At 43.7% G+C, this 27,778-nt stretch overlaps 1 protein-coding gene across 1 annotated transcript in view; it reads right to left on the bottom strand.

Annotated features, from left to right (window-relative positions):
* RFX4 (regulatory factor X4) overlaps positions 1–25,756 on the bottom strand; it is a gene marked incomplete at both ends in the record, with an annotated part of 90,902 nt that extends 65,146 nt beyond the window's left edge. Inside the window, 3 exon segments of the mRNA XM_079549598.1 lie at positions 1,750–1,810; positions 8,818–8,904; positions 25,714–25,756. Of these exon segments, the coding sequence (XP_079405724.1) occupies positions 1,750–1,810; positions 8,818–8,904; positions 25,714–25,756 (191 nt within the window).
* Between the last annotated feature and the right edge of the window lie 2,022 nt (positions 25,757–27,778).

Raw genomic sequence — 27,778 nt, 5'->3', positions numbered from 1 at the left:
AAGCATATCAAAGCCAAGAAAAAACTTTCATATGAGACAGCTACTAAGCTGGCAAGCTATTACCTGTAGGTCTATTAACAAGTGAATAAATCATATTATCCAGTTTGACATTAGCTAAAGAAGTTAAACTTGAAAATGTCAGTGATTTCTGTTTCCTCATGTGTTTTGAATGGAAAATTGAATGAAGGATATTGCAGATGCTCCAGAAGTCTCAAAAGGGACAATTTCTAACCTACCAAAAAGTGTAGGAAGCATTACACAACAGGCAGGTAGTAAGCCAATCCACTAGCATAGGGGAAGGGAAGATGACGTAAGCAGATTTTCTTTTTTTTTGTCCAAAATTCTGGCATTCTATTGCAAAAAACTGCTGAATGAGTATTAGTGTTTGCACCACATTCCAGCAGGGCTCAATATCCCAGGAGTTCAGGGATTTGCTAATCTTTATGACTGAGGAAGCTCGAAAGTATCTGGCAAAAGACCGTTAAGAGTATTTGCACGTTTTCTGTTGGGAACATATCACTGGCATGTTCTAATGAACTCTGACTTCTTGGCTACTATGCTATTTGCTCCTGTGGAAAAGACTCTTCACTGAATCAGCTGCAAAATAAACTCTGTTCTGCATTTGGACTGGTAAGCCATGGCTATTATTTCATTTTATCTAGATCATTCTCACTGATCTTGTTTGAACTGTATTGGAGTGGTTTATGTGAATAACAGAAAATAAGAAAATATATCTACATAATTTCCCTACTATTTTATTAATTTTTTTCTCTATAGTCACTCCCCTTCTTTATTCACATTTCCAAAGCTTCTGAAAGCATCTTGGTTGTACAAATATGCAAAAAGAAGTAATCATTCAGAACTAAGAGCCTTTATTTATATTTACATATCTCACTATTTGCACTGAAAGTGTCTGCAAATTCAGCAAGGCAAAATATTGAATATTTGCAGCAACTTATTATGAATCCTCCTACAGATTTTGGGTTTTTGAAATCTAAAATTTAACTGATTAAAGAGAACATAAATGGAATTGTCTGAATCTCATGAACTGATTGGCTTATTCTTTGCTATTTATTCTGTTAGGTTTCCCAAGAGGTTCACAGAAGAAAAAAAATCATTTTTCTAACATTCTCTTAAAAGCAAAAAAACCCACCAATCTAATCCTAAAAGAACTACCTACAGGTGATGCAAAGGGCTGTCTTCAAAAGACTTAAAGCAATCTAAGGAGCATGAGATTTCAGATAGCATGCTCTGAGGCTTGGCAGACTTCTCTGTAACAGATCTCTGTTCTGCCAGATAGAAGAACCTCCTGGAAAATGATTGATCACTTGTCATCTTCTGTGCTAATGTCTAAGATTTCATTTTAGTAAAACAGTCAGAAAAGGTAGACATCATCACACACTGAAGCAATCACAAGTCTCAAACAAAATTCTCTGTATTAGTTTTCTTTTTGCAGTAAGTACAACAAAGAAGATGAACCACAAATTACCAACTGGCAAGGTGACAAGCAAATATGGCAACTGGGTTTTCTAAACTGTATCAGAGCTCTCTTATATTCAAATAAATCTCATCAGAGTAGGATATTTGTTGAGAAGCATTACACAGGATGCTAATGAGCAAATTAAATACATACAGTAAAACTATCTTTAAAATTCTATAAGATGTCCAAGATCTCTATCCACTTCCGTTCAAAAAAAGATAAGGAAAGATTGTAACAGGTCACCTTGTTTTTTTTCAAAGGCATCTTACCATTGCAGAGTAGCGGGAGTTGAGTGTGGTTTCGATGCTCTATTATTTTCTTTTTCCTCATCTGTTAAGAAACAAAAGAATACTATTTAATTTCAGTGAGAACTACTCAGGCAGTGTGAAGTTGTAAGGGATTATCTGATCAAAAATGCTCTGAAGTGTCAAAGCTTTCTCAAATTCTGACTGAAGAGTAGAAATGTAAACTCGATGCTCCCTAAGTTATTATCTACAGATACTGCTTAAGACAACAAAGCTTGCAAACTTCTCTCACAGCGGGAGTGGGGTGTTGTGTAGAAATGATGGCACTGGAAAGCATAAGTGTATATAAAAAAGAGAGAATCTTGAATCTCTAGCAACGTGTCCAAATACAAAAAAACACTTTCACCACCTTTAACGGAACAGCTGCCTAATCCAATCTGCTTTTTCTTTATCCTTCAATTAGATGAGGCATTTAACCTTATGGTTTTCTTCTACTGTTGTGATCCTGACATATGACAAACACTAAGTGTTTGTAAATTTACAAAGCTTAATTAAAATTGAAGTTAAAAACATTCTGTAATACAGCTTATTTCTTTTCAGGTAATTTTCTGATAATAGTATTCTCTATTTACTGTCTGTTAACTCTTTGATTTGCTGGCTTGCCAAAAAAGCTTGATAAAAGATGAATAAAGACATTGAAAGTAGAACTGTTTTAAAAGATTGGCTTTTTTGCCAGTTTACATTAGTTCTTTTGAGAAAAAAGAATAAAGTATATATAGAATAATTCCTATTAAACTGTGATTTGCAAAGTGTATGAAGCTTCCTAATTGAGAATCTGAAGCACAACCAGCTTCTCCAGAAGGCTGTTCTATGGAAAGCACTGTTGCTTCAGATCCAGTTGGCTATTTTTACAACTTTGTCCCCAACGAATGCACGAAGGGTAGAAAGTTTAGATACCTAAATGAGGTAAAACCACTGTATTGTTACACTGCATTGCTAGAATAATTTCTTTGTGCAATTAATTTTTAGAAATTACATAAGCCAGCTTTTAGGATGTCGAACTTTAAGGCAGGCAGAATATCTCCTCAGAGTACCAGACCCATCTGGGAGGTCTATTGTGCAATGCCAACAATGGGCACACAGAAATAAAACCCCGCTTCAGAACACGCTACCTTCGGCCCTCACATCACAGTGCTTCTTCCATGACATTCAATGTTAACTGAACATCATCTAGCCAGGGAGGCCGGGCCCTGAACATCAAGAAAATCCAAAATTACAGTTATCCACAGACACTGGGGCAGCCCCTCTTCTACATCTGCATGACAATGGGCCTCTAATTATTGGACCGCACACTCCTTCCTTGCCTTTCACTGGTCTGCTTTTATTCAGCCCGAAGGACCAACATACACATTTCAAATCACTTTTAAATTGTGTTTTTTGTTTGTTTTTCCTAAACAAATGGTCCGCATGCAACAAACCTTGGGCACACAGGGCCTGAATGCCGAGCGGCCACTGCAGGTTGCATGAACACAGCCTGGACTTCAGGAGAAAGAGCAGTGCAGCACAGACTTAAACCAGAGGTGGATAAAATAGTTGGGGCCATACCCACAGTTAGTCTCAGCAATTTATTGTGGGCAGTAAACTGCTTGTGAGATGGGGGAGTTCCCCTGGTTTTGTAAAGGAAAAATAAAGCCGGCAGCCATGGGAGCGAGCGAGCCTGGCAAACAGGGATGGGGATGGGTATGCGAGCATGGGAGGTCACCAGTTTGCCACCAGTCCCCGTAAGAGCAGCACCACTGCACCTTCCTGTTGACTGTGGAGTTTTCTGGCCTTTGACAGTGCATGAGAGACGTCAGAGTGAGATACAATAATTGAAGCTGCTGCTCCTGTGCACTGGCAATGTGCAGGGGCTCCGTCTCAGCCCCGCCACCTTCTTATTCAGAATAAGGTTATTGCTTCCCAGTTGAAAGTCATCTGTTTTCTTAATCACCTTTTTCTCTGTCAGTACCAAACCTTTACACACTGCTTTAAGTTCACACTGTGGCTTAAACTTCATTGGAAATTGCTAGGGAAGTACAAACTGAAAAGGCTGGGTGCCACTGATCTCAGTAACCACTGATGTAACTAAGATGCAGTAATCCTAAACTGCTTCTGTCTGTGAAACCAACAGGTGTTACAGTTCCCCAACCAACCTTCTCCCCACTCCAAACAGAACTTCTGATTATATTTAGTGATTTAAGGGGGTTAATATGCAAAGGTCTATCACCTACACTAATTAGATTTGATCTTCCCCTGCATATGTGGCACTCTATCACACATCAAACCAATATCCAAATTAATAATTGGTCCCTTCTACCCATCCTTTGGCTGTTTCACAATCACATTAAGACCTGTGAACAGGTGTTTTACCTAACCTGCCCTCAGACACTCCATAGTCAATCAGTTCCTCTCATAGAAGGATGCGTTTTAACCACAAAAGCTAATGGTAAGATCACAAACTACAGTTTAAATCCCTTTTCTCAGCTGTGTATGTTTCCCAGTGATTCTTCAAGATGCTTCAGCACCCTCCACTAATTGGCTGTAACAAGTAGGAGAACAATGTACTTTGAACTTCTTTGCAAAACTTCTCTGAGACTCGCCTTCCATCAAAATATTTAGTGCACGAGCAACTGGATTTTCAACACAATGAAAATATCCATAATCTTTCCCATATCTTCCCCAGAATCAAGCCTCTGCAAAATAATATAGAACTTTTATTCATTTTCTGCCTATGGGCCAGATATCAGGTAAAATGTTTCTCATTTTCACTAGATTTTGGACAAAATAGTTATTTTTACTAAATAGATGGATAGAGTTGTACATAGGGTAAGAATGGATAAGATCTAGAAATATAATCATTCGGTATTAAATATAAGAGTGCTGTACAACCATATTATTTCATTTGATAATTTACAAGCAGAACAATAGCTATCCCTATTCCGTATACTTTATTTGGTAGCAGGGCACCTAATGGTTTCCCTACTGAGCAGGGAATGTTTTGTGTAAGTCTTGACTCAGGCCTGGTCCCCGATTTGTTTGTACTGCATCAAAGATATAAAGAATACTGTTCTCCCTTTTTCTTTTTCCTTTTCTTTCTTCCTGTCATTTTATCAGAACCCTTCACAGAACCACTGTGTGCTGAAAGGAACCTTTAAAGTTAAATACTTTAAAAATCTAATCCATTTTGTAAAGAAGTGAAGTAATGACGTGGAAAAGAAGTCTTGTTTCAAGACACTGTCAAAGAACAGACATCACAGTTCTTCTCTGACAAATGCTAAAAGACTTAAAGACATCAGCAAACTAATGTTGATGTTCATCTCTGTCATAACTACAGTGGAATTAGAGCTCTTCTTTGCACTGCAAAGGTTAACAGAAGAGTCTTGTACTTTCCCAGGCTGCTTGTACTTGTCTCAAAGAACCTCCACGGAGCTAAGACAGTTTTAGTAGCTTTATTTAAATAAAATCCTTCACATAGTTCAGACACCTCCACATTTTTCAGATGAATAGCCCCTGCCCCTGTAGACTCAGCAGCCCAAGTTCTGACTGTTCTCAAAAGTGATTTGCCCTTTGCTAACATGAATTAAGGGATGGTAAGAAGCTGCTTAACCTCATACTTCCATGTAAATGTAAGCAAGATACAGCCTTGTTAGCATGAACTCTGTGCTTTAAAAAGTAATGTGATTTCTTTTAAACTACCTGAGAAACATAGAAGAGTAGATCCAATTCAATAAGCATGACTGGGAAATCAAGAATTTTTCCTCAAAGAAAATGTCAACAAAATCAAGTAGCTCTTCTTTCAAGTGGATGTTTTTCAACCAAAGGAAAGGTAGGTTAGTTCAAGCAAACAAACAAAAAAAACAAAACTATTTGATAAGATTTCCATTTTAACCAGTTTCAACACTGATTTTAAACACTCCTTTTGAAGAGGAAAAAGTGGTATGAATCTTTTATCTTTTCTGAATTGTCTACACATTCACATTCCAAAATATACGAAATAATTTGGACAAGCAGCCCTTCCTCTTCATCATATAACATCGTGACTCCTTGCACAGAAAACTGAAGTTGAAACTTTCATAATCCTTAAATTGTATTCTTTCATACCCCTATTTCAATTTTGGAGAATCTGGCTTGAGCAGATTCAGAAAATGTTTTTTTCTTTCCAATATTAGATATGAGATCGTACCATTCCATTTTCCTGTTGATCTTTTGACTAGCATGTAGAAGTGGTGAAAGGAGAAATACTTAGAAAACTGGAAACTGAATTAAAATTATCCTACAATTTTTATATTAGAGTGCAAATGCTTTGTTTTGGGAAAACACATCAAAGGTCCCAAGAGGGTAAGAAGCACTCAAAAACAGCAGTGAGCATTGCTTTACAACGTCATACAGGTTCAACGGACCTGGAGACCAGGAGGAAAATGGAAGAGTGTAAAGGACTTCTGTGGCCCAATGTACAGTTCTGTCATGTGCTCCAATGGTAGAAAAGGTTAGAGTGAAACTATCACTTGTCCTAAAACCCTATGAACTGTAAAAACATGCAAGAAAAAATAAGTCATAAAAGCAGGCTGATACTGAGTAAGAAATCAGTGGAAATCTTCACAGTCTTCCTTAATGGATGCACATATCCACCCTCCAAAAAAACATTAAAAGAAAAACAAAGCCACATTTGCTCTACTAGCATCCAACCAAAAACTACCTGATGTATTTAGGAAAACAAACAAATTCAACATCACCAATAAATCAAGAGGAAGATGAATGATGCCTTATTTTGGCTGTGGATGAAAACAGGAGATCTGCTGACCACAGCAACTTGACCACCATTCTGAGAAATTCAAAAGTCATGTAGGTTTCCCCAAAATATGTTGTCTCCTGCTGCTTGAAAGTGTATGACAGAGGCTGGACAAAGATGGACACGATGCTTTGGAAACTTCTTGGGCACTTTTAGGAAAACCCAAAGACTAGGAAGGACCACATAATATGATATGATGCTTCCTAAGGGGAAACACCTACTTTTTTCTAGATTTCACAGATTATTGGTCTTCTTGTTGCTAGGCAAATGGCTTATTTTTCTTTCCTCCTCTTCTCTTACTCCTCTCTTTCGTGCACACAAAAACAAGGATGGCTTTTCAGGTGAATTAATTCTCTGATCTACACTGCAAAAATGTCAGTATTTGTGCAATGGAAACAGATGGATGAACTGGTTATAGAAAGGAAGCAGGATTAAATGAACACTTTCATTCTCATTTGAGTTTCCATCATGTACTGTGACAAAGCATTCTGCACACAAAGTGTGGGATACATTCAGTTACGTATTTATCAGTTTTACATTTGCTGCCATGTGTTTTCATTACTTTTCCCTTAATTCCAGCACCAGAAGACAGAATGAACAACCATCCTGTCTCCTCAGTGCTGCTCTGTGAAATACCTGCTCTTAATCACGACAGTAGGTTCACCTACTGACTCTGGGGACGTGAAAGTTTTTCTGTGCACACATTCAAGCCATAAACACATATAACAAACTGCTGATTTGCTACAACCTATGTAGAGTAACAAATCTAAAAAAAGAGTATAGAAGGAAACTCATAAAATAAACTGTGCTGGTTTGGTTTTGGTTTTTTGTTTGTTTGTTTGTTTATTCTATAGCTAATGGTATTAATTTATTACTCTGATACTGTGAGTCTAAGGAAAAGCCCACTGAAGTCAATAGAATCAAATCATGCATTCAGACTCCGCTAAGAATCAGAAGTCACATCTCAGTCATTACAGATTATTTCTGTCACATTCTTAGAAGCATCAGATAGAGTAAAATGAATGTAATAAGTTGCACAAAGGTTGTCATAAAATGCAAATTAACAACCATATGTTTTATTTTTTTCAGTACCATTTGCTAATTTCTTATTTCGTCAAATAAAAACAGAACACCTCCAAAACCCAAACCTGTCAAATGTTATTATCTTTGAGGATTCTCTTCTGCTGTTCTTAGTATGGGAGTCATGTTTCTAACACCTTCTTTCTTCCTCAGAAGAGATATCTCTTCAAAAGAGACTCCTGGGCAAATAAGCGCAAGACCCCAACATAGAAAATTCTGTGATCAGCTGAAGCTTTGTGCTGCAAGGCATGTAATTCTACAGTGATATCAAAGAGCAGTTTTCTTAAAATGAAAAAAAATAAATGCAAAAAGGGATGATCAGCATTAAGATGTATTTAAAAATTCAGTTTCAAAACTTATGTGTCTTTATTCTATACAAAATTGTGTCTTTCTGAATGGAAGCATTCATTTTGCATTAATATCTAGTAACCAAGTAATGCTGGAAGTATAGAAATGAAAAATGACCCTAAGAGTATTTTTCTTCACACACGTAAGTAAAATAGAAATCAAACAAAAACAAGATGGTAAACTAAAATTTGTATTACAATTTTAAATAGAAAAAAAAAAAAAAAAAGGTTATTTTGTGGTATTTGGAGGTACTTATAATTACCTGCTCTTGTTAAAAAAAAAATAAAAAAAAATCAAGAGCTAAAATTACTTTAAGTAGGAGAAATGAGAAAAAATAGCTAGTGTGAAATTACCTACATTTATAATTGTTTCCTCTCAATGACTAAAGGGAAGCAATACCATGATTCAATATATGATTTTTTTTAATCTGACGATTTTTTACTTCTTAAAGAATTTATTTGTGTGACTCAGTATTGAACAACAATTTTTTTTTCCTGTATTTCAACTGCCTGGTGTTCACCAGTGAAAAGCAAAACAGATACTTTTAGTCATGAGCAACTGCTAACAGTATATTTTAGAGGTCACCCAACCTCTATTCAGGGACACACAAATTCTTCTGGATGTTTTAACTCATAGATGGTATTAGTTCTTTTAAATAATGGGAAGTAACCAGTGTCCCAGCAAAAACACTGATAAAACTTTTGGACGTGTCAAAGAGCCTACTCTTTAAACTACTGAGTACCAAAAATATTATGAGGAGATACATATATGTAATAGAAGGAAATTAGCACTTAGACATTTTAACATGCACTCCAAATTCATGAAAATTTACTTACTTTCATCATTAGAAACGTTCCCCAGAGAGGTGTGATTGGAATAGCGTTTGTTTTCACTTTCATTGAGACACCGTTCAATCCAACTCTCTGCAAAACAACAAAGTTGCTCTTTTTGGTGTTTGTCTTTGCATAGAAAATAAACTTCCAACACATTAAACTAAATAGAGCGCTGTTTTCCAACAGATGGTCATCTGTAGCATTTCTGTTAAAACAAGCTCAGATGGAGGTTCTTTAGCAAGAAAATCTTTTCAGCTTTCACACCCAGCTGTTGCTTTTTGCCGGCTCTTTTAGTTGGGATTTTTTTCTTGTGTGTTTTCTGTGTTTGTTTTTTGTTTTGTTTTTGTTTTTACAACAACAGAGGCCAAAACACTTCCGTGTATACAACAAAGGTCTTTAGGATTTTCTCTCCCCTCCCCATCACTTGATATATTAAAAAATAATTACTGCCTCGTGAGCAACTGAAACACACAAACTGCATTGATTTCTACGTCTTTGTCTGGCAGACTTATGCACCTGAACATTTCCAGTGCTCTTGTGAGGGTGGTTCACACATGTAAATCATTCCTGTGGATTTTTGTTACAGCGGGGCTCAAACTGCGCTCACTGAAATCCAAATCCAGTCTTAAAACCTCCTTTGTGCTGCTGGATTCTTTGGCTCTACCGAGATCATTCCCAGGTACGAGACCAAGGTACCAAGTCAGGAGCCCTTGTGCTACTGAAACCTTTGTAAGTCCTCAGCTGCTCCCATCCTCCCTCTTTTCTTACTTCCTATTTATTCCCCCCAGTCAGACGAAGCGCAGCATTACATCGATTTGACTCTGCTGTTCCTCCTTCTGGAAGTTATAACATACACCCCCTGATGATTTTAGAGGATGCACCAGGCTCAACAGAATTTACTGTTACAGATCTTCAGGGCAAAAGTCACACCTTCCTTGGACAAAAGCATAAAATACAAGTCCTAGTGTGTTTGCTTCAAATTCCTGGATGCTACCATGATAAACTGATCCCTCTGTAAGACTATTTTTTCAAGGGCAGAACTCACTGTGGTCAAAGCAAGAAAAGCAAAGGGCAGGTGGGAAGCTGTGGTAGCCCCACAGCTTACAACAGGAAACCTCCCCACTGAGCAAAGGGATACACAAGAAATAAGGGGAAACAGGCCTCCCTTCAGCAAATTGCTGCAGTCAGAAATACCTTCAAAGGGATGGAAATGGATGCAGATTGTTTTCCATAAGCCGCCCCCAAGGCCGCCAGGCTACCTGCATGGAGCTGCCAGCCAGGGAAAGCCACAGCAACAGGCCCGAAGGGAAGGCAGGAGCCCAGCGAGAGCTGCCTGTGTGTTTTACAGAAGGCAGCAGTTGGTAACGCTTCATTTCAGGAATGCAGAAAGGGCCCACTGAGAACTCCTCAGGGCAGTGCTCCAGGCCCTGACACCAGGTGCAGGCACTGCTGTTCTGCACACTCCCAGTGCCCGGGCAGCCCAAGAGAGGCCACAGCAGCTCCAGGCCCTCCCCTGCCCTGTTTGTTTGCCCGCACACCTGCAGCGGAGCACACCGCTGTCAGCACGAGCACATCATGCCATTAAAGCACCCTGTGCCTCGTGACTACGCAGCCTCTTCACTGCAGCTTAGTCTTTGAGGTGTGGCAAATACCCACACTTCCCCAAAAATCAGCCAAAATAACTCCGTGGATTTATCAGGATTTTTTTTTTTTTTTTTCTTACCATCGCACCCCTGGTCTCATATAAAAATCACTTTTACCGACACTGCAACTTCTACCAAGAAAAGCTCTGCAGTGAGGCTGTTGACCCCAAAACCTGCTGGGAACCCAGTGCTGAGGTTTTCACTGCTCCTGCTGCTCAGCTGGGCCCACCAACCCCTTGTCACAGGGCCAACAGGACTGCTCCATGCCAGACCGCCCTTACTGCCCTAGCACTGAGCTAACAGCACCTCTCCTCTCTCATTTTACTAAATTGAGCCCAGGAGGGCTCTTCACACCTCGCTACAAGGCGAAGAGAAACTTTCTGCTGATGACCCCAGAGAGAGGTGCGAGAAGCCTTGGGAAAGGTTACTCTACCTCCTCCTCCTCCTTTCAGTGCACAGCCATGGCCGTACATAATTCCCTTGGCTCCATGCCCAGCCGCAGGGAGCACAAGCAAAGGCAGCTGCCATTAGCGCCAAGGGGAGAGCGATGCCCAGCTCTGCCCTTTCTTTTCCTGCCGTCACCAAGAGCTGGGAAGCTGGGACTCATCCTCTTCCCTCGACAGCAGGGAACTGGCAGCAGCCATCTTTAGCCATGTTCACTAAGTAGCAAAAACAAAGTTTTTAGGTGTTGTTTAGAGTAATTTTCTCATCACTGTCCTGATAACTGCATTTAAAGCCCTTTTCATCAGTAATGAAGTTTACACTGCAAGCTCTAACATCTCTGAAATAGGGCACAGTTACTGTTTAATTATGTGCTGCAACTACTTTGGTCCTGAATCACGCCGGTTCAGCTCGTTGCAGCTTGAGTCTGGCTTTGTCTTTGTGGCCTTGCATTTAAATAGCTGATAGAAATTCTTCAGGCCTGAAAAGATACATGACCTGTCTGGCAGGAAAGAATGAAGAAAACGAACTCTTTTAAGTGAAAATGTCAGGGAGTTTATGGCAAATTTGTCAAATTATTTGGCAGATGACAAAATGTGACAACACCAACTAACTGTTTAAAGGCTGCATTATCTCATAAACCAAGAGCTGTAAATATAAGTAAATAAGTATTCTAAGAAATTCCTTCACTTAATAAATGTTTTTACTGCTTGTATAAGGATAAAAGTTTTCACAAAGCTTTTAACTGCCAATATTGATAACAGTGCCTGCAGGCATTAAAAGAAAATACAACCAGCTTTGCAGAATTTGAAAACATTTCCACAGAGACCTGATAGATCCACCATAAACCTGCCAGTAAAAAAAAAAAAAAAAAAAAAAAGGAAGGAGAAAGACAAAGCAAACAAAAAATAAGAAAAGCCAAAACTAAGTCTGTCTTAAAGAAATTGTTTCAGAGCTAATAACATTAGATCCCGCCGCAGCATATTGAACTCACTGGGCAGAGCTCTGTTCGCACTGCCTTGGAGCACAACCCAGCTGCAGAGTCAGAAGGAGGCACCCACAGCTAACCCTTGCTGTCTCTTGACTGAGTTTTCATTACACACTGCCAAGGCTGATTGTCAGTCCATGTATGATCTAGAAAGATAACAAGTTACGCAATATGACAGGAGCCCAAGTTATGGCACTTGGACCTTACTAATCAGTCACACAGTCATGGAAGGTTCAGGTGGTGGTCAAGCAGAAGCGCTTATGAGACCTGGTAACAATGAATGACCAAGACATCATGTGGAAAACCCAAATATCTAGTGAGACATGCATGTGTCACAAGGTGTATTTGACTACAGTGTTTTCAGTATATCACACTTCCCACTTTCCCTTCTCCCTGGGACTCTTTCCCAGTCCGATCCCCAGCATCTGCACCCTCAGTTGTACTGGCACAATAGTTTGAGCAATGATCAGAACCAGCTAAAAAAGCTATCAGGCAAAATAAATTAATTAATATCCACTAGTAAACTGTAGTGTAGACACAGTCTGATAATTCTGCTCTATTACACTGTGTGGAAACTATTCTAATTTTATTAGCAAAGAATACAAATCAGGTGCTTTGATGGCATTTTGAAGATGTGCCTTTAAATACTACATCAGCTATTTAATTTTGCAAGGATCAGATGGGAATCATAATGAAGCACAGTAGTCCCTCAGCCTCTGGATACAAATACATGACATCTGCTTCCAACGTGAAGGAAAAGAGAAGACTCTTCAATTTTCTTACAGAGTAACTCAAAAATAGTTATGATGCAAACAAAAAATATAAATTGTTCCCAATGAGCTGTTGAAGAATGGATTTTTTTAAAATTTATGAACTACTTCTGGCCTCTTTTCTTTTCAGTCTTAATCTTGCCAAGCCTCACAAAGCCTCAAGTATAAAAATATTTGTCTTCCATTAAATGTGTCTATCAATGCTTTTAACAACAAGAATCACACAGAATCACAGAATCACAGAATTGTAGGGGTTGGAAGGGACCTCCAGAGATCATCGAGTCCAACCCCCCTGCCAAAGCAGGTTCCCTACAGCAGGTAAACTACAACTGAACTTATTTTTAGGAGTTGGAAGAGCAAAGGTCTGCATGACATTCTCTTGTCCCTGCCAGTCACCAAATGCTCTTCTCTTCATATTGATGCACACATTTGTATTTATAATGGTGTTTTCCCAACTCAGTTGAGAAGGAAGGGCCTGGGGATTCCCCAAAACAGAGGAAAGCACATTAGAGCTTCTCAGGGACAGGAGTTTCCATGAGTTATTAGGAAAGAGGAGAAGCACTGTACCTTAAATAGATCTTTGACAAATTAGTTGGACAAATGACCTCTTTCAGAAGTCCTGGAAGTCAGTTCTGAAAGGCCTCTCTCCACAGAGCCTGATTCAAGGTGAGGAATACAGCAGAGCTGCAGCGTATTGACAGTATGTTTAATGAGATAATTACTCTGTCTTGTTTGCATAATGATTATTGGCTTAGAATATCTACAGCCCAGAGGGAAAGAAAAAAAAAAAAAAGCATTTCTGTCTACCATGTCTGCCTGGCCAATAGCAAAAGCAACACAAAGGCCACCTGGGCACCATGATGCAGAGTAGAAGAGGAGACGGGCTTGGTCGCAGCCAATGCTGGCTCCTGCAGCTGCTGTTCTGCCAACTCTCAGAGTTTCTGCAGTGTGAGGATCCCTTGCTCTCAGTCTGCTCTGGCCTTTAGAGGTCTCCATGTCCTGCTCAGCTCCAGGCAGGATGGCAGGGTCAGCTGGAGGGGCTGTGTGGTGCAGCTGGGAGGTGAGAACACACCCTGAACCAAGGTCACTGGATGCAGCCCTGGCAGGCAGGCCAATGTCCTGAGGAGAAACTGAGAAGTTTTATGGAGGAAATAAAAAACTCTGTAGTCACCTAATCTGAGCTGCATTTCGCCATACCTCTCAACCCTACAGCGGAATTAACTGTGCTGGATTTCTCTAGCTATGCCCTATCCTGTGATCTAGATGCAGTCATAAATTGGACATAATTTTGAATAGCTTTTTTTTTTTTTAATCTGAAATTCTACTAGATGAACACACCTGTGTTCTAAAAAGATTTAAAAAGAGGTTTTTAGCAGTCACAGCATCAGAGCTGGCAGAATTACCAAGTGCTTATTTCATCATGGCCTCTTAAGTTGTGTGGGAATTCTTTTAATAAGCCTTCAGCTCTAGGTCTGCTTCCATACTCCAAACTTTAAAGCGGTTTATCAACAAGCACGGAGTTTTACTGCATACTCTGCACAGGAACTTGCGTTTCTTCTACAAAAGTTTGCTTGGAAAAAGCAAACAAAAGTTTGCGAAAAGCAAGCAGAAATACAAAAGTTATGCCTCTAGAATAAGTCCCTGCTGTTTGTATACCCAGAGATGTGGTGGACGCTCCATCCTTGGAGACATCCAAGGTCAGGCTGGAGGGGTTCTGAGCACCCTGATCCAGCTGTAGCTGCTCACGTTCGTTGCAGGGATTTGGACTAGATGACCTTTAAAGGTATTTTCCAGCTCATGATCCTATGATGAAACAGAGATATGCTGTGACCCAGATTACTGCCTGAGCCATGCAACAACTTGGATGGCACAGCTGCAACTGTCACACTCATTTTTATTCATGGCTGCTGTTTCTTAGGGCAGATGTAGAAAAAAGTAGAAATTACCTGTGAGCAAAAGGATATAAAAATTTGGATAATGCGATTACCAAAGGGCAACGAAGTTTCAGTGGATTTACAAGAGATCCTATTGGAAAATGAATACTCAGAAGTGATGACAGACATAATTTCACAGTTCCTGTGACAAAGGAGAAACTCTTGTTATGCGTACAGATCTTATCACCCCTCTAGGTTATGTATTCATTGTTCTGAGAGGGAAGAGTTTCTCCTCTTTTCCTGCAGCATCTCTGCCATATGTCTCAGTACCTAGCTGCTCATCTGGCCTAGCAGACCAAGAGGAAGTGATTTTAACCAGCAGATTTGACAGGTAAAAGCCATACCTGAGATAGCTCAAGAGGCTGACTAAAAGCCATTGAATTTCCTATTTCTAGTTTGCTAGTTGATGATGTTAGCCAGATATTACACCTATCACAAAACTGTTTCAGTGGAGTTGATGGGATGATGTTCCATCTTTCTAAAAAGAACCCTTAGTGCCCTGACACTATCTCCAAGTAAATGCTGAGGACTACATGGCTCGTTGATACTTTTACTTGTAGAAGTTAACTTACTGAACATTGTCTTAAACACACTACCATCCAACAAGCCCTATTTTTTTTTTTTTTTTTTTTTTTTTTTCCCCAAGTGAAGCCTATATCTTCATATATAGGCTATAGCCTTCACTGTCTTGTGTCAATTGGTCACATCAACTTAGAGAACAAATCGCTACTTTAAAGCAGTCTCCCTAAGGCAAGAGAGACTAGCTCTTTCTATCAGGATGAAGATAAAGCAGGATGCAGATAAAACAGGAATCAGATGCTCATGCTCAGGAAGGCCTGCTCTAGAACCTGATGGCAACTAACTAGAAACAAGATTCATGTGCTGTATCTCCCCTACACCTAGCAGCACAGCACTGCTGGTTATCCCTACGTCTGACACTGAGAAGTCTAACCCTGCTGAAGTGGTGTGAGGGCTGACTGCAGCAGTACATTCAGAGCTTTTAAAGAGCTGCACTTTGAATGAAAGCAAAGAAAAATCACCTTCTGAAGCCTCAATCCACTGTAAAAACAAGACCTCATCAAGATCTCCTAGCCTGGCCCCTCTAAGTTAGAAACAACATTGTATCCACAATGTGACAGGGCTTGGCAACCACTGGCTTCCATGAAGGGTGTCAAACTTAACGAAATCAACCAAAATCAAGCAGAACAAGCTATTACAGGCAGATAACCAAACACAGGGAGATCTTCTAAAGTGTAGGTTTAAGCAGATGATATAATCTCCCTTCTCTCTGCTGGCAAGTGAAAGGTTTGTAAGACCACATCAGGGCTATCTTCCAAACACCGCTCTTTCTGATTTCCCCATTGCTCAGACATTCCCAGTTCACAAAACAGCTCCTCTTCGACTGCCAAGGTGGACCTGCCACACAGAGCCTGGTTTCCCTCTTTGGTGCCTCATTTGTTGTCATCAGCTGGCAGGGCACGTACCCTTCAGTTAGCAAGCACGAGCTGTCATGAACATCAAGCTCCACAGGAAATCATGCCGGTGTCCTCCTCGGTTCTACACAGCCATCTCCTGTTCTTCCAAGAGACCTGCTCCTCAGGGATGACAGTGACACATGGCCTTGGTGCAGATGGTAGAGCTGCTACCCTGACAAGCTGCCAGATACCTTGGTGTTTTGTTTGTTAATCTAACTTTATTTCGCTTCCAACAGGGCAAAATGTCGGGCACTCTTGTTGCAGTCTCATTTCTTTTGTTCTCATTTCTTGGCATACAGTTTTCTTGGAACTATTTCAGGGTTAATGGACGTTGGTCCAGGGCCTTTACTAAATGTTGGCAGGAACATTTTCGTCCTTTTCCTTGCTCTCGTGATTCTGGTGAAGCATAGTCAGATATGCTATGATATCATAAGAATGTGAAGAATGACTCTTCAATCTCCAAAAACAATTTTGTTTTGTTTTGTTTTGCCACGTCTACACTCCTTGTGATCTTCCTACTAACTTATTTGGTGAAGTACATTTTAAAAAAATTGGTATACTCTATTCAAAGAGATAAAACAAAAATCACCACAGTTCATCATCATTGCACTTATCTAGAACACACATGTTGGAAAACTGCATTTTATGAGATGCTGCTTTCTTGTTACTCCATATCAAGCAGAAGTTATGCTAAATGTGACACATTCGTTTAAGTACTACATCCACAGGAGGTAATATTCCTTATTAAGAAGTGACATCCCAAATGTAGGGCAAGACAGTTATAAGTCCTAGAGTACGGGATTGCTCTGTGTATTGATTCTGGCCTTTAGGGCAGCATCTAACCCAGATCAGACAGGTCTTCTGAAGTGCTGTACGTTCCTTTCTTTGGGATCACATATATTACTATCATATTACTGGCCGAACACGTTTGTTAATCAGGAGTAGCCTTCTCCATCTCTCAGTTACACATCACATGGTATTATCATTCTTTGACAAGTAATTTTCAGCAGACCAGTAGTCACTAGTTATTTGGTGTATTAAGGCCATTCCCCATTTACAGTGAAGGAAATCTCCCTCAGTTCAATTTCAGCCCAGTGGCATTCTCTCACCTAAGATCGCTTAAGCTAATAACACCAGTATTTGACGAGTTCAGCTTTTCCAGGGCACATAACTTGCATGGTTGTGCAACTTACAGCCAATCTTATCATCAGTAAGATGTTTGCAAATACTGTGTGCTTTCCAAGCACCAACTCTGCCTATAAATAAGAGTTCTCCATGCTTTCATAGCATGAAGCATTACAGATCCTCAGTCTTTCAGGGTCTGCTACATGTAAATGCTACCATCTCCAATTTATCCACAGGTTCCTTTCAAGAAAATGCAGATATGCCTCTTTGTTTCTTCCAGTTCTATTCTCTCCTACTAGAAAGCACAGACCTTCTTGATGCCCTTTTTGCTCCACATTTCATTGACTTCTTATATTATACAATTAATGTAAAGCACACTGGAGACCTCCTAAGAGGATGTCTTCACTCCTACATGCCTGTCTCAACATCCATGATCCTCCTACTCTACAGCAGAAGTCAGCCTCTGTTCGCAAGCTATTTGGATTACCATTCCCTCTGCTACCACGGTCCCTCAGCTCGCCAGCATGCATGAGAAGACATAGAGTCTTCAAATCCTTAATTCAGCTCTTCTTCATCAGTGCACAGGGCTGGAGTCAATTGGCTCAACGGGAAGCCTGTGACTCAGCAAGCAACAGGATCTGCAGCGAGTGTCTGCAAAATGCTTCCCTCTGTCACAGGAGCTGATGGACCCAGCAGCCAAGCCAGCTTGGCACAGAAATGGAAGTACGTCGGTAATACAGGACCGCAAAGGTGACAAAAAAAATTGTGAGACATAGGTGGAAAATGCAAAAAACACTGGTTGTGGGGCTTGGGGTGGTGAGAGATGAGGGAGAAGGAGTGTTGTTGGAGAGGAGGTGAAAAAGAAAAAGAAATGAATAAGTAACAAGTAAAAGGATGTGTTAAAAATAAAGGGTGGGAGGAAAGAGAGTAACTATAGAGGAAAATTTTAGCAAATGGGGAGAAAAAGCAGTCAGATCCTGGACTGGAACTACAGGGACCACAGAAATAGGACTACTGTAAACGTTTCTCATAAGAAACAGTAACAGAGAAACAGACGCTTATGTGCATAGAAAACCGAGGTGTAAGGATGCAATCACAGCACTGAAAAAGAGTCACTTGACTGAAGAAGAGTCAGAGATACTGTATTTGCTGAAGTAAAGGCCACCTTCCCTCACTTAATGCACATCCATTCCAAATCTAGCAGTTGCTCGCTACTGCCAAAGGATGCAGCCATTACATTACTCACAACCATTTTGTGAGCAAATACAGCTCTAACCAGACAGAAAAAAATGAGCACTGTTTCTTTCAGCTCTCAAAAAGCACCCAGAGAATTAGCCGAAAGGACATTGATAAATCGTCATAATGTACTGCCACAAAGACAGCTACCTCACAGAACTAACCCGTGCACTTAGAGCATGCATTTCATACTATTAAATTCACAGCTTAAATGTGCTTCCCAGAAAGTCTTCACTCAGTCCCAATGTGTCTAGACTTTCAGATTCACAAACTTTGCACGAATTTGGTTCCTTCCACGCTGTCTCTTCCACCCTTTTAGAAAGTACTATGAAACTGGACCAGTGCTTTTAAAACCACGAGCCTGGCTTTTCTGAGAAGCCTCCAGTCTTCTCTGAACAATATGCAAAGCAAACTCAGGGAGGGAACATGAGAAAAAAGAGAAGTCTTCTTTCCTCCTCCTCTTTTTTTTTTTTTTTTTTTTTTTTTTTTTTCCTAAGACTCACCAAAACAAGAGTCTAGTATTGAATATTCAGCACTGAATACTAACTGCTCAATAGATGGTCTGTTTGCAGAGCTCAAAGTGGAAATGACCCAGCAAGGAGAAGAGGTGAACACGCTGCTCCATCCATGTGATTAAAATGCTCTGCAAAAGCAGTCCTCCCCAGTTCTTCCCACCTCTATTCAATGGAGGCCATTTGCTGCCCCTACCACAACTCATTAAAAAAAATGTTTGCATTAGAGGGGCCCCTGCACAAGTATTGTCCCCATGGCTCTGCGCTTAGGAATGTTAGCTCTGGTGGTGGAAAACCTGTGCTAGCCAGCCTGTGCGACCAGTGGTACCTGTTATTGCTCCACTCAGGAGAAGGGGGAAGCAGAGGGTACCTGCTCTCCACCTGCAGGAGACATGGAGTAAATTTCTCCGGCAGCTGCAGTCCTCTGCAGCAGGTCTTGGAGGCCTCTTTTCAGGACTCCTCCCCAAAGACAGCATCCATTCGCACCCCTTACCCCAAAGCCAGGAAGAAGCAGCCTTTAATGGACACTGCACACATTCCACAGGCCTGCTGCAATTGGTGTGATAACTCTTACTTCGGTTCTCATGTCACATTTTCCTCTTATGGGATGTCCATCCCACCCACTTCAGGCACGCTTGCTGCTTGGGCTAGGTCTGGTGTGCAGAAGCCTAGAGCTGAAGCACCATGCCAAGTGCAAGGAAGGTTAAGCAGAAGCCTGCTGCGTCTAGCTATGGCACGAGCCAGCGTACCTGAAGGAAGCTTCATCCCTCGAGGCATCCAAGGCCAGGTTGGAGGGGCCCTGGTCAGTCTGGTGGGTGGCAGCCCTGCACAGAGGATAGGCATTAGGTTGGAACTAGATGGGCTTTAAGGTCCCTTTTGACACAAGCCATTCTGTAACTCTATGAAAGCCCACCACACAAGCAGGAAACTCTTCTTACAAAGTGGCATAGCTGGGCCCAGACATGGCACCTGCAGAGCAGGACTCTTTGTCCACATTTGCTTGCACCACACTTTTATGGTCTGTATCCAGTCACTGTCGCTTGAGGAGCAGCCAGGGATTTTGTTTCATTGTGTTGGATTTAACTTTCCCCTGAGCATTTGAGATGGCAACAGGTTACACTGGAAAAAACTGACATTAAATACTCATTTGCTTAATTAGGACAACCTGCCTTATGAGCAAAAACTGAATGTCAGATAAGGTGGAAATCACATAAGACAGCTTCTTGATGATTTCTTTTTTCCTCTGAAGGATAAGATTGGGCCTGCTCCCTATGCCCATCCTGAAATTTTATTTAATGAATGACCTGTTTCTGCAAGATCCTACAACGTTAGAAAAATCATACAGCCTTTCCTGGTGGTCCTCTGACATGAGGAAGCTTTCAGTCTTGTAGGAAAGCATCATGGGTTGAGGAAAGGATGATACGCAGGGCCTTTTGAGTGAGGTAAGCATTGCTGCCACCAGAGAGGACCAGAACCCAGGACACAGGGGTTTCACACAGTGCTGGATGCCACCAGCTCCTGAGTCCCCATCAGTGAAATGGACTCTTGTCTATGCTGCCCTTCCTCAGCTGCAACTGAGGGTGTTTTAGCACTCTGATTTAACCCGTTATTATTGCATTTAGTTTTGTGCATATTTACATTTCTTTCCCACTACCTTCTGATTTCCTTTACTATTTTTTTTTTTATTATTTTTTTTTAAATCTGCTTTACGAATTTTACACAAGCCAGCTCATACCTGCTGGAGAGAAAATGGCAATTACACTGTGTGGTTGACTTAGTGGTCTCACGTGCACACTTACATGCACGTAAGATATTTTTCATGCAATGAAATGAGTTCTGTTCAATCTAATGCATTTTTAAGTCTTGTCCCAAATAGCCAAGCCAGTGAAAATACCTACAAAGAAAACAGCATAAAGAAGACCTGACAGTAATTCTCTAAGTAGGAAGAGTTTTAAAAGAGAAGAAAGCAAAGCCGAGCAACAAGTTTTATGTCTAGAGACAGCATTCCAGAAAATGACAAGAGTCATTCAGACAACAGTCTAAACCTGCAGTCCTTACTACCAAGGCAAATCTCCTTATCTTCTAGATACGATCTCAACAAGTAAATGAAGAAAAGGATTTTGTATTTCTAAGTGTTTGAGTTCATACTACAGGGCTCACAAGCAGCAGGAAATTTACAGAACGCTAACCACTGCATGCCTAGAAAACATGAGAAGTCCCACTATACATGTCTGCTCTGCTGCTCCCAAGTTACTGCCTCAAACTACTCATGCTGTACGTTTCAGAGAACTTTCACAAACTGCTCCAGCTGTTGAAAATGTACCGTTTCCCATTACCATAATATTTGAGATCCTGAGAAAAAAATGCCCAGGATAAGCTGCTAATTAGTTGTGAACCTGTCATTCATAGCTGTGAATCATCCACTTGGTTGCTGTAACAAATTCCATTTTAGAGAAATTAAGTTCACTTACCAATAAAAGGGAACAAAGTGCTTAGCTGTAGTTGAAGGGAATGAAACAGCGCTGAGCCCCGCATTTCAGCCTTGAGACAATTTAAGCTGCAAATGAGCTTTTCCTTCATTACTGGATGCAGCGAGAGCCAAGGTTCTATTTAACCCTCTCCACATTTCCTGATTTCAAGTTTATCAGAAAAGCAAGAATGGGTCAAAAGTACTTCTAACCTATTATTTACACATGGAGAACGTAAGAAGCAGGGCTCCTGCAGCAAGCTGTGCCACTTAGTAAGCCCCATCTCTAGCATGGGCTAACATTTTGCTTCTAACAGACTGTTTCTTTTTTTGCTCACCTCCTGGGAGAAAATAAATGGGAAGGAAGAATGAAGACAGCCCAGGACTGCTAGTTATGCATGTGAAATAGAGGCAATTAAGTTATTACACACACTTGCTGCCATTAGGAAGGATCGTCATGAGCTGACCCTGCACACCTGCCCTTTGGGGCAGCTACACAGGGGTTTTCAACAGGTGCTTCCCTCAGGGAGAAATTGCAGCATTGAGATCTCTGATAACAAACTATCACAGCTTTAAACACAAAAACTTCCACATGTATGCACAAGCGTGCAGGATCTAGCAGACATGCATAAGCATGTTTTAATGCAAGCATAATAAAAAGCTTACAGAGGTCTCTATTCCTTCATCGACACCGCATTCTCTTCCTGCTCTTGCTATCTATGGGATCGCTCAGCCATCAAATACCCTTTATGCTATCCATCCTCCTAACCCGAGTGTCAGCAATGCGATCGCCTCGGCCGCCGGGCTTCTGGGCTCCAGCAGGGCCGGATCGTATGGGGCATTCATTTCCAGACACAATGAAACCAATGGAAAATCCGGCGCAGATGTGGGGAAACGGACAAGCGGGTGAACTCGGAAAATTCGCAGACCTCCGGCTCACGGAATTGTGAGCTAATTATTTGGACTTTAATGTCACATCAAGTATCCCCCAAAGGACTGACCCTATATTTGTATTGGTTACACGACAGCCCGCTGCGGCTCTCAAGGCTTTGTTACAAAGCCCCACGCCCTGGCTGTATTTAAGGCCGCCTCTTCAAAAGTCCCCGTGTGAAGAGGCACTACTGTTTCCCCACCGCACGCAGCCCGGTGCTCCCACAATGTCATTTATTTTACCACGGCAAAACCCCACATATTGAAATTGTGTCCCAGGGGACGCGTCCCTTCTGACTGCTCCAACTTGCAAAACGTGTAAATTAAGCTCAAAAAATGCAAAACCACTTCCATTTGGAGATGCTGCTGATCGTATGGGTGTGCAAACCTTCCTTCTCGGTGACAGCACCAGTGGCTGGAAAGCAGCCTGGTTTCCCACCAGCAAACAAGCTGACAATGCTGATGGGAGCACTGATCTGTGCTTGAGGGCAGAGTCACGGTGACTTTCTATGGGACAGCTCTAATGCCCAGCACAGGGATCTCACAGCTCACAGAGATCTCCTCTCACCACTTGTAGAAGTGTGGGACCACCGGAGCTGTGGAGCTCTCAGTGCAGTCCCACGGGCAAAAGTGTCATCTGCCTGAAGCAGGAGCCCCTTCTTTAACGAAGCTTTCACTCAAATAAAATCTTGAGGACCATGAGCCCTAAACTGTGACTTAAATAAATGAAATAATTTCCTGCAGCCGTCCAGCTATTCTTATGTAAAATCTTGTTTCGGTTCTTCCTTTTCATCCCTTTAAGGAGCTTTCCTTTAAGGCAGGTAAAGAGCAGACTGTGGAGCAGTGAAAGTCCCGCAATTCTACCTCCCGGTGTATTTTAGAATTCAGAGAAGTAAATGATAAAATCATCCTTCTCTCCGTGTCAGACTTCGAAGGCAAACTTCTTCACTCGGGAGAATTCCGGCCAACTCACAAAGCCCTACAAAGCCCCTCAGCCTGCCCAACGTCTGGAATGCACCCTCAGGAGCAGGGACCAGCACAGCACTGGGATGGCTGTGAATGATGGCTGCTGCCAAGGAGTGGGCCCGGCCACAGCCAGCAAGAAACAAAACGGTTTTGCTGCATTTTGTTTTGTTCCATTTCTTTCACATCAAATCGCGTTAAGATGTGAAATCACATGAGAGAAACAGCCAGGTTTGGTTGCGTTAAGAACCAGTGGTGCTTCTGCTGCGTGTTTGCATCGTATTGAGTTTAGAATTCAAACAAATTGAAGGATCATCATAACGGCTCAGCAGGTGAGAACCTTTGTAAGCAAACTGCGGAGCGGTAAATAACTTCCTTCATTTTCTGGAACAAACATAAATCTCAGTTTGGGTTGCCTGAGAGCTTGTAAAGAAACAACAACAGCAGCCACTTCATCTATTAGTAAATCACGCTGCACCCGGTGAAGCAAACAATTTTCAGCAGCAAAATAAACCACTCACTTGGATTAAAAAAAAAAAAAAAAAAAGTAAAAATAGAAGTCAGACCTTGGGCTGCACGCTTCTGTGTTACAGACACGTTCTAAATTGTCCCAACTGCTTTGCCTGCCAGCTCTGAATGCTACCAGTATCGGCGATTTCATGAACCGAACCAAACGATGAAGACCATTCGTTCCCTTCTGCCAGTGCTGGGCGCTGGGTCCCGTTACACCGGCAGGCCGATGGCAGCCCAGCACTGTGCTGGTATCCTGCAGGCAGACCGGCAGCACGGAGCGCTCCGAGGGCCTCATCCCAATCTCCCATCGGCACTGTAGGGCTCTCTGCTGAGTTCATGGGCTTTGGGTTCTCTCTGGAGGTTCAGCTCCACATCCCAAGGATCCCATCCAGGCAGCACTCTGAAACCAGAGGTGCTCCTGCCGACTATGGCACGCTGCAGAGTGTGGAGCCTCTGCCCGATGGCCATGGGATATTATTATTATTATTATTTCGAGATGAAGCATTAGGGAGAATTAAAACACGAGGGATTTTTTTCAATGAAGCCATATTTCTCCGCGATGCAAAAGGATCTTTACATAACAACTGCAACTCGGGAGAAAAGCTAATTGGATTAAGTCCTCTGAAAGGGAGGTTAAGGTGTCTGAATGAGACAACCGCAAAGCCCCACTTCTCTTGCCATCTGTTTAGCAAGACTAAAGCGTTTTCTGATTAATATTATCTTAATCAATCATGCTGCCATTTATTACAGCCGCGCTGAACTTAGGGAGCGGACAGTGCGGAGCCTCTGCCCGAGGACGGGCGGCGCCGAATGCAGGGCTAGGGAACCCATTGCCTGCTTTGGTTTTTCGGTTTGGTTGTCGGTTCGGGCGGTGTCCCCTGAAGGCCCGTTCCTAACAACGAGAATCCGCCTGCAGCGCGCTCGGCGCCGTCCCGGCAACGGCGGAGCGAAGCGGGACAGCTCCATCCGACGTCCGTAACTCGCTCACGGGCGGGACGCGAGCGCAGTTCCCCGCGGAGCACTTTCTCCCCTCAACACTATCGGGATATCGTCCCGGGGTGAGGGATGAAAGAGCCCCGGGATCCGTCGGGGAGCCGCGGGGAGCCGGGGCCGTCCCGCAGAGCCGTCGGGGAGGCGCGGGGTACTCGATCCGCTGCGGGGCTGCGAGTCCCGGAGGCTCTGCCCAGGGAGGGAGGGAAAGAGGGAAGGAGGAGGGCTCGCGTGCCGGCGCCGGTCAGATAAATTCAAGCTGCAAAGGTTGTTTTGGCGGCTGTGTGCCGGTGTCCGGGCTCCGGAGGGTTTCGGCCGCTGCGAGCGGGCGGGTAGTTGGGGCCGTAGAGACGGCAGGGCCCGGCTGACAGCCGCAGAGGGAACGCACGGCCCTGGGCCCTGCCCGCGGGCGGCCCCCGGCACGGCCCCGCCGCACCGCCGCGTTGAGTCGGGCCGCGCCTGGCGGCAGCGGCGGCCGTCGGGGCGCGGGTTGCGGCCCTCAGGGAGAGCATCCCTTCGTCACGCTCCTGTTCCGGCTTCTCCCCTCCTTGGGAGGCGTGAGTGAACGGGCTGAGCGGCCGGGCCGGCAGTTTGGGGAGCGGGAGTCCCCAGAGCTCTCCCCTTCGAGGCGCTGCCCGTTGGACGAGCTGCGCACCTCGCAAGCAACTTCCCCGATAAACCTCGCCGAAAGGCTCCCAAAAAACCTAAAGCCTACAACTAGAAGCAGAGAGGGAACGAGTTTGCCGGCCGGTAGCCCGGGGAGCAGAAAGGGAAAAGGAAAAAAAGGAGAAAAAAAGAAGAAAGGGAAAACCCCAGCGCTGCGTCGCGTCGGGCAGAGCAGACCCGGGGCTGCAGCGTCACGTCGGGAAGCGCTGCCCGGGGGGCGAGGGGAGGGAGGGAGGGGGCACTTACCTGTGGAGTCCATATCGGGTTCCTCCAGCAACCCACAATGCATGCTCTTCCCATGGACGGGACGGGAGCCCCAAGGTGCCGGGGTGTGCAGAGCCCCAGCTCGGGGGTGCGCGGAGCGAGGGGAGAGGGAGCGGGGCGGGAGGGAGGGCAGCGGCGGCTCGTGGGGAGGGGGAGCGCGGGAGAGGGGGACACTCCGTAATCCAGCAGGGCAAAGCCAGACCCGTCAAAATGTTTGCGGATGTTTCATGGGAAAAAGCATCATTTTATAGAAGCCCTGATGGGAGAAATGTCATTGATAGGCCAGCCAGCCTGATGAATGGCTGCTACTCAGATGGGGATGTGGCAAGGCTCAATGTGAAGCCCATTGTGATGCTGTTTTGAATAAGAAAAGCTTTCCTCCAAAAAGGGGGGCCTTAGATCTACGCAATCCCAACACTTCGACTTCCCTCTTCTATTAGAGCATTAGAAACGTTTTTCTTATTTAAAGTTCCAGCGGCCTTTCCACTCCTCCCTTCCCCCCGGCCCCCACCCAGCGCCTTTGGCTCATTACAACCACGGATCAAAATCGCCTCCGATATTCCAACGGGCTCGGGGCTGCGCTCCTCGGGGCGCGGCCGGGCGGGCAGCGCCCGCTCCCCTCCTCCTCGTGGCTTCCTCGTGGCTTCCCCGACGTCCCTCATGGGGCGGGGGTTGGGGGGGGTTAAGAAAAAAGGGCGATGTGTGTGGGTAGCGAAGGAGCCGGGGGGAGAGGCTGCCAGCGTCCCGCCGAGCGGTGCTGGGGCAGCTCCGGGCCGGGGCTTCGCGTTCCCGGAGGGAGAGCACGGGGTGCCGCTGGGCACGCGGGAATCGGAGCTTCTACCCCGAGGGAGCGGGGATCCGTCCCGCTTCGGGGTCAGGGAGGAGAGGCTGGGAAAAGTTGGTGATTCTGCAGGCGGCTGTGTGTGCTGGAAGTGGAAGTAAAAGTGCAAAGCTGGGGCTGTGATAAAAGTGGCTGGTCCGGGGAAGGAAAAGCTGTGATTAGAATATGAATGGAGCTCCAGGAGAGGAAGAGAAAGGGGGATTATAGCTGAATTACTTTGACCATGGACAGAGCCAACATTTTCCACTCTTCTCCCCCTCTCCCCTCCCATCACCCAGACTGCCCCCCTTCCCTCTGCCCGTCGGTTTGCGGAGCTTTTTTTTTTTTTTTTTTTTTTTTAACACCACAAACCCGCAGCAAAACAAGCGGCGAGGTGGCTGAACGGGGCGCCTTCCCCGCCTGAGAGACGGCTCTCCCTCCCCTCGTGGGGCTGCCCCAGCCCGCCCGCCCCGCTAGGCCTCGCCCTGCGCTCAGTCAGAAGCAGCCTGGAGGCCTCGAGACACCTGCAAGCATAGCGAGCTCGGACGGAGCCCAGGAGGGGACCTCGCAAACCGCAGTGCTTCCCTCAAGCGCGGCCCTCAAGCTTCTGCAGGCTGCCAGGGCCCTGCTGCAGGCACTGCCAGAACCTGGGAGGTCGGCTTGTAAAGGAGCTGCTTCTGCGGGGCTGATGTCCCATTGATGAGTGGAATAAAGTGTGTGTGAGCTCTTTCTAGGGTGAGATTCCATTGGGAGTCTGCGCTGCATGGCTGGAGGCTCATCTTTCTCTTCAACAGGATGCATGCTCCCCACCTCTCCAGATTAGTTCCTGTCCTCACGTTCATATGTTGCCATCTTCCTGCTTACCTAATCCTCAGTATGACACATCACTCTGGTATCCTTCCACAGCTCAGTGTTGGTTGGGTTGTCCTTACATTTCTAACAAGTGCTTTTGGATTTCCCACGCAATTCTCAGCAAAGGACATAATTCTTCTAAAAGCGTGGGGCATTCTCCTCCCACAAAAATCTGATTAACCTAACGTGCAGCAAGTTGGAAGCTTACAGATGGTTAGACTGCAAAGCGCTAGCTTTTTTCAATAATGTCAGCTGCAGGATTGGATTTGATACAGAGTAAAGGGCAGGTCTTGGCAAGAATACAGAAACTCTACAATTGGGGATTTTTGCTCCAGATTCTTGTCTACGCAGAACATAGACAAACCACAAAACCAA

This window comes from Tetrao urogallus (assembly GCF_951394365.1).
Source record: "Tetrao urogallus genome assembly, chromosome: 1".
Taxonomy (NCBI): domain Eukaryota; kingdom Metazoa; phylum Chordata; class Aves; order Galliformes; family Phasianidae; genus Tetrao; species Tetrao urogallus.
The sequence above is the reverse complement of the archived record's forward strand: the minus strand, read 5'-3'. Positions and strand labels throughout refer to the sequence as shown.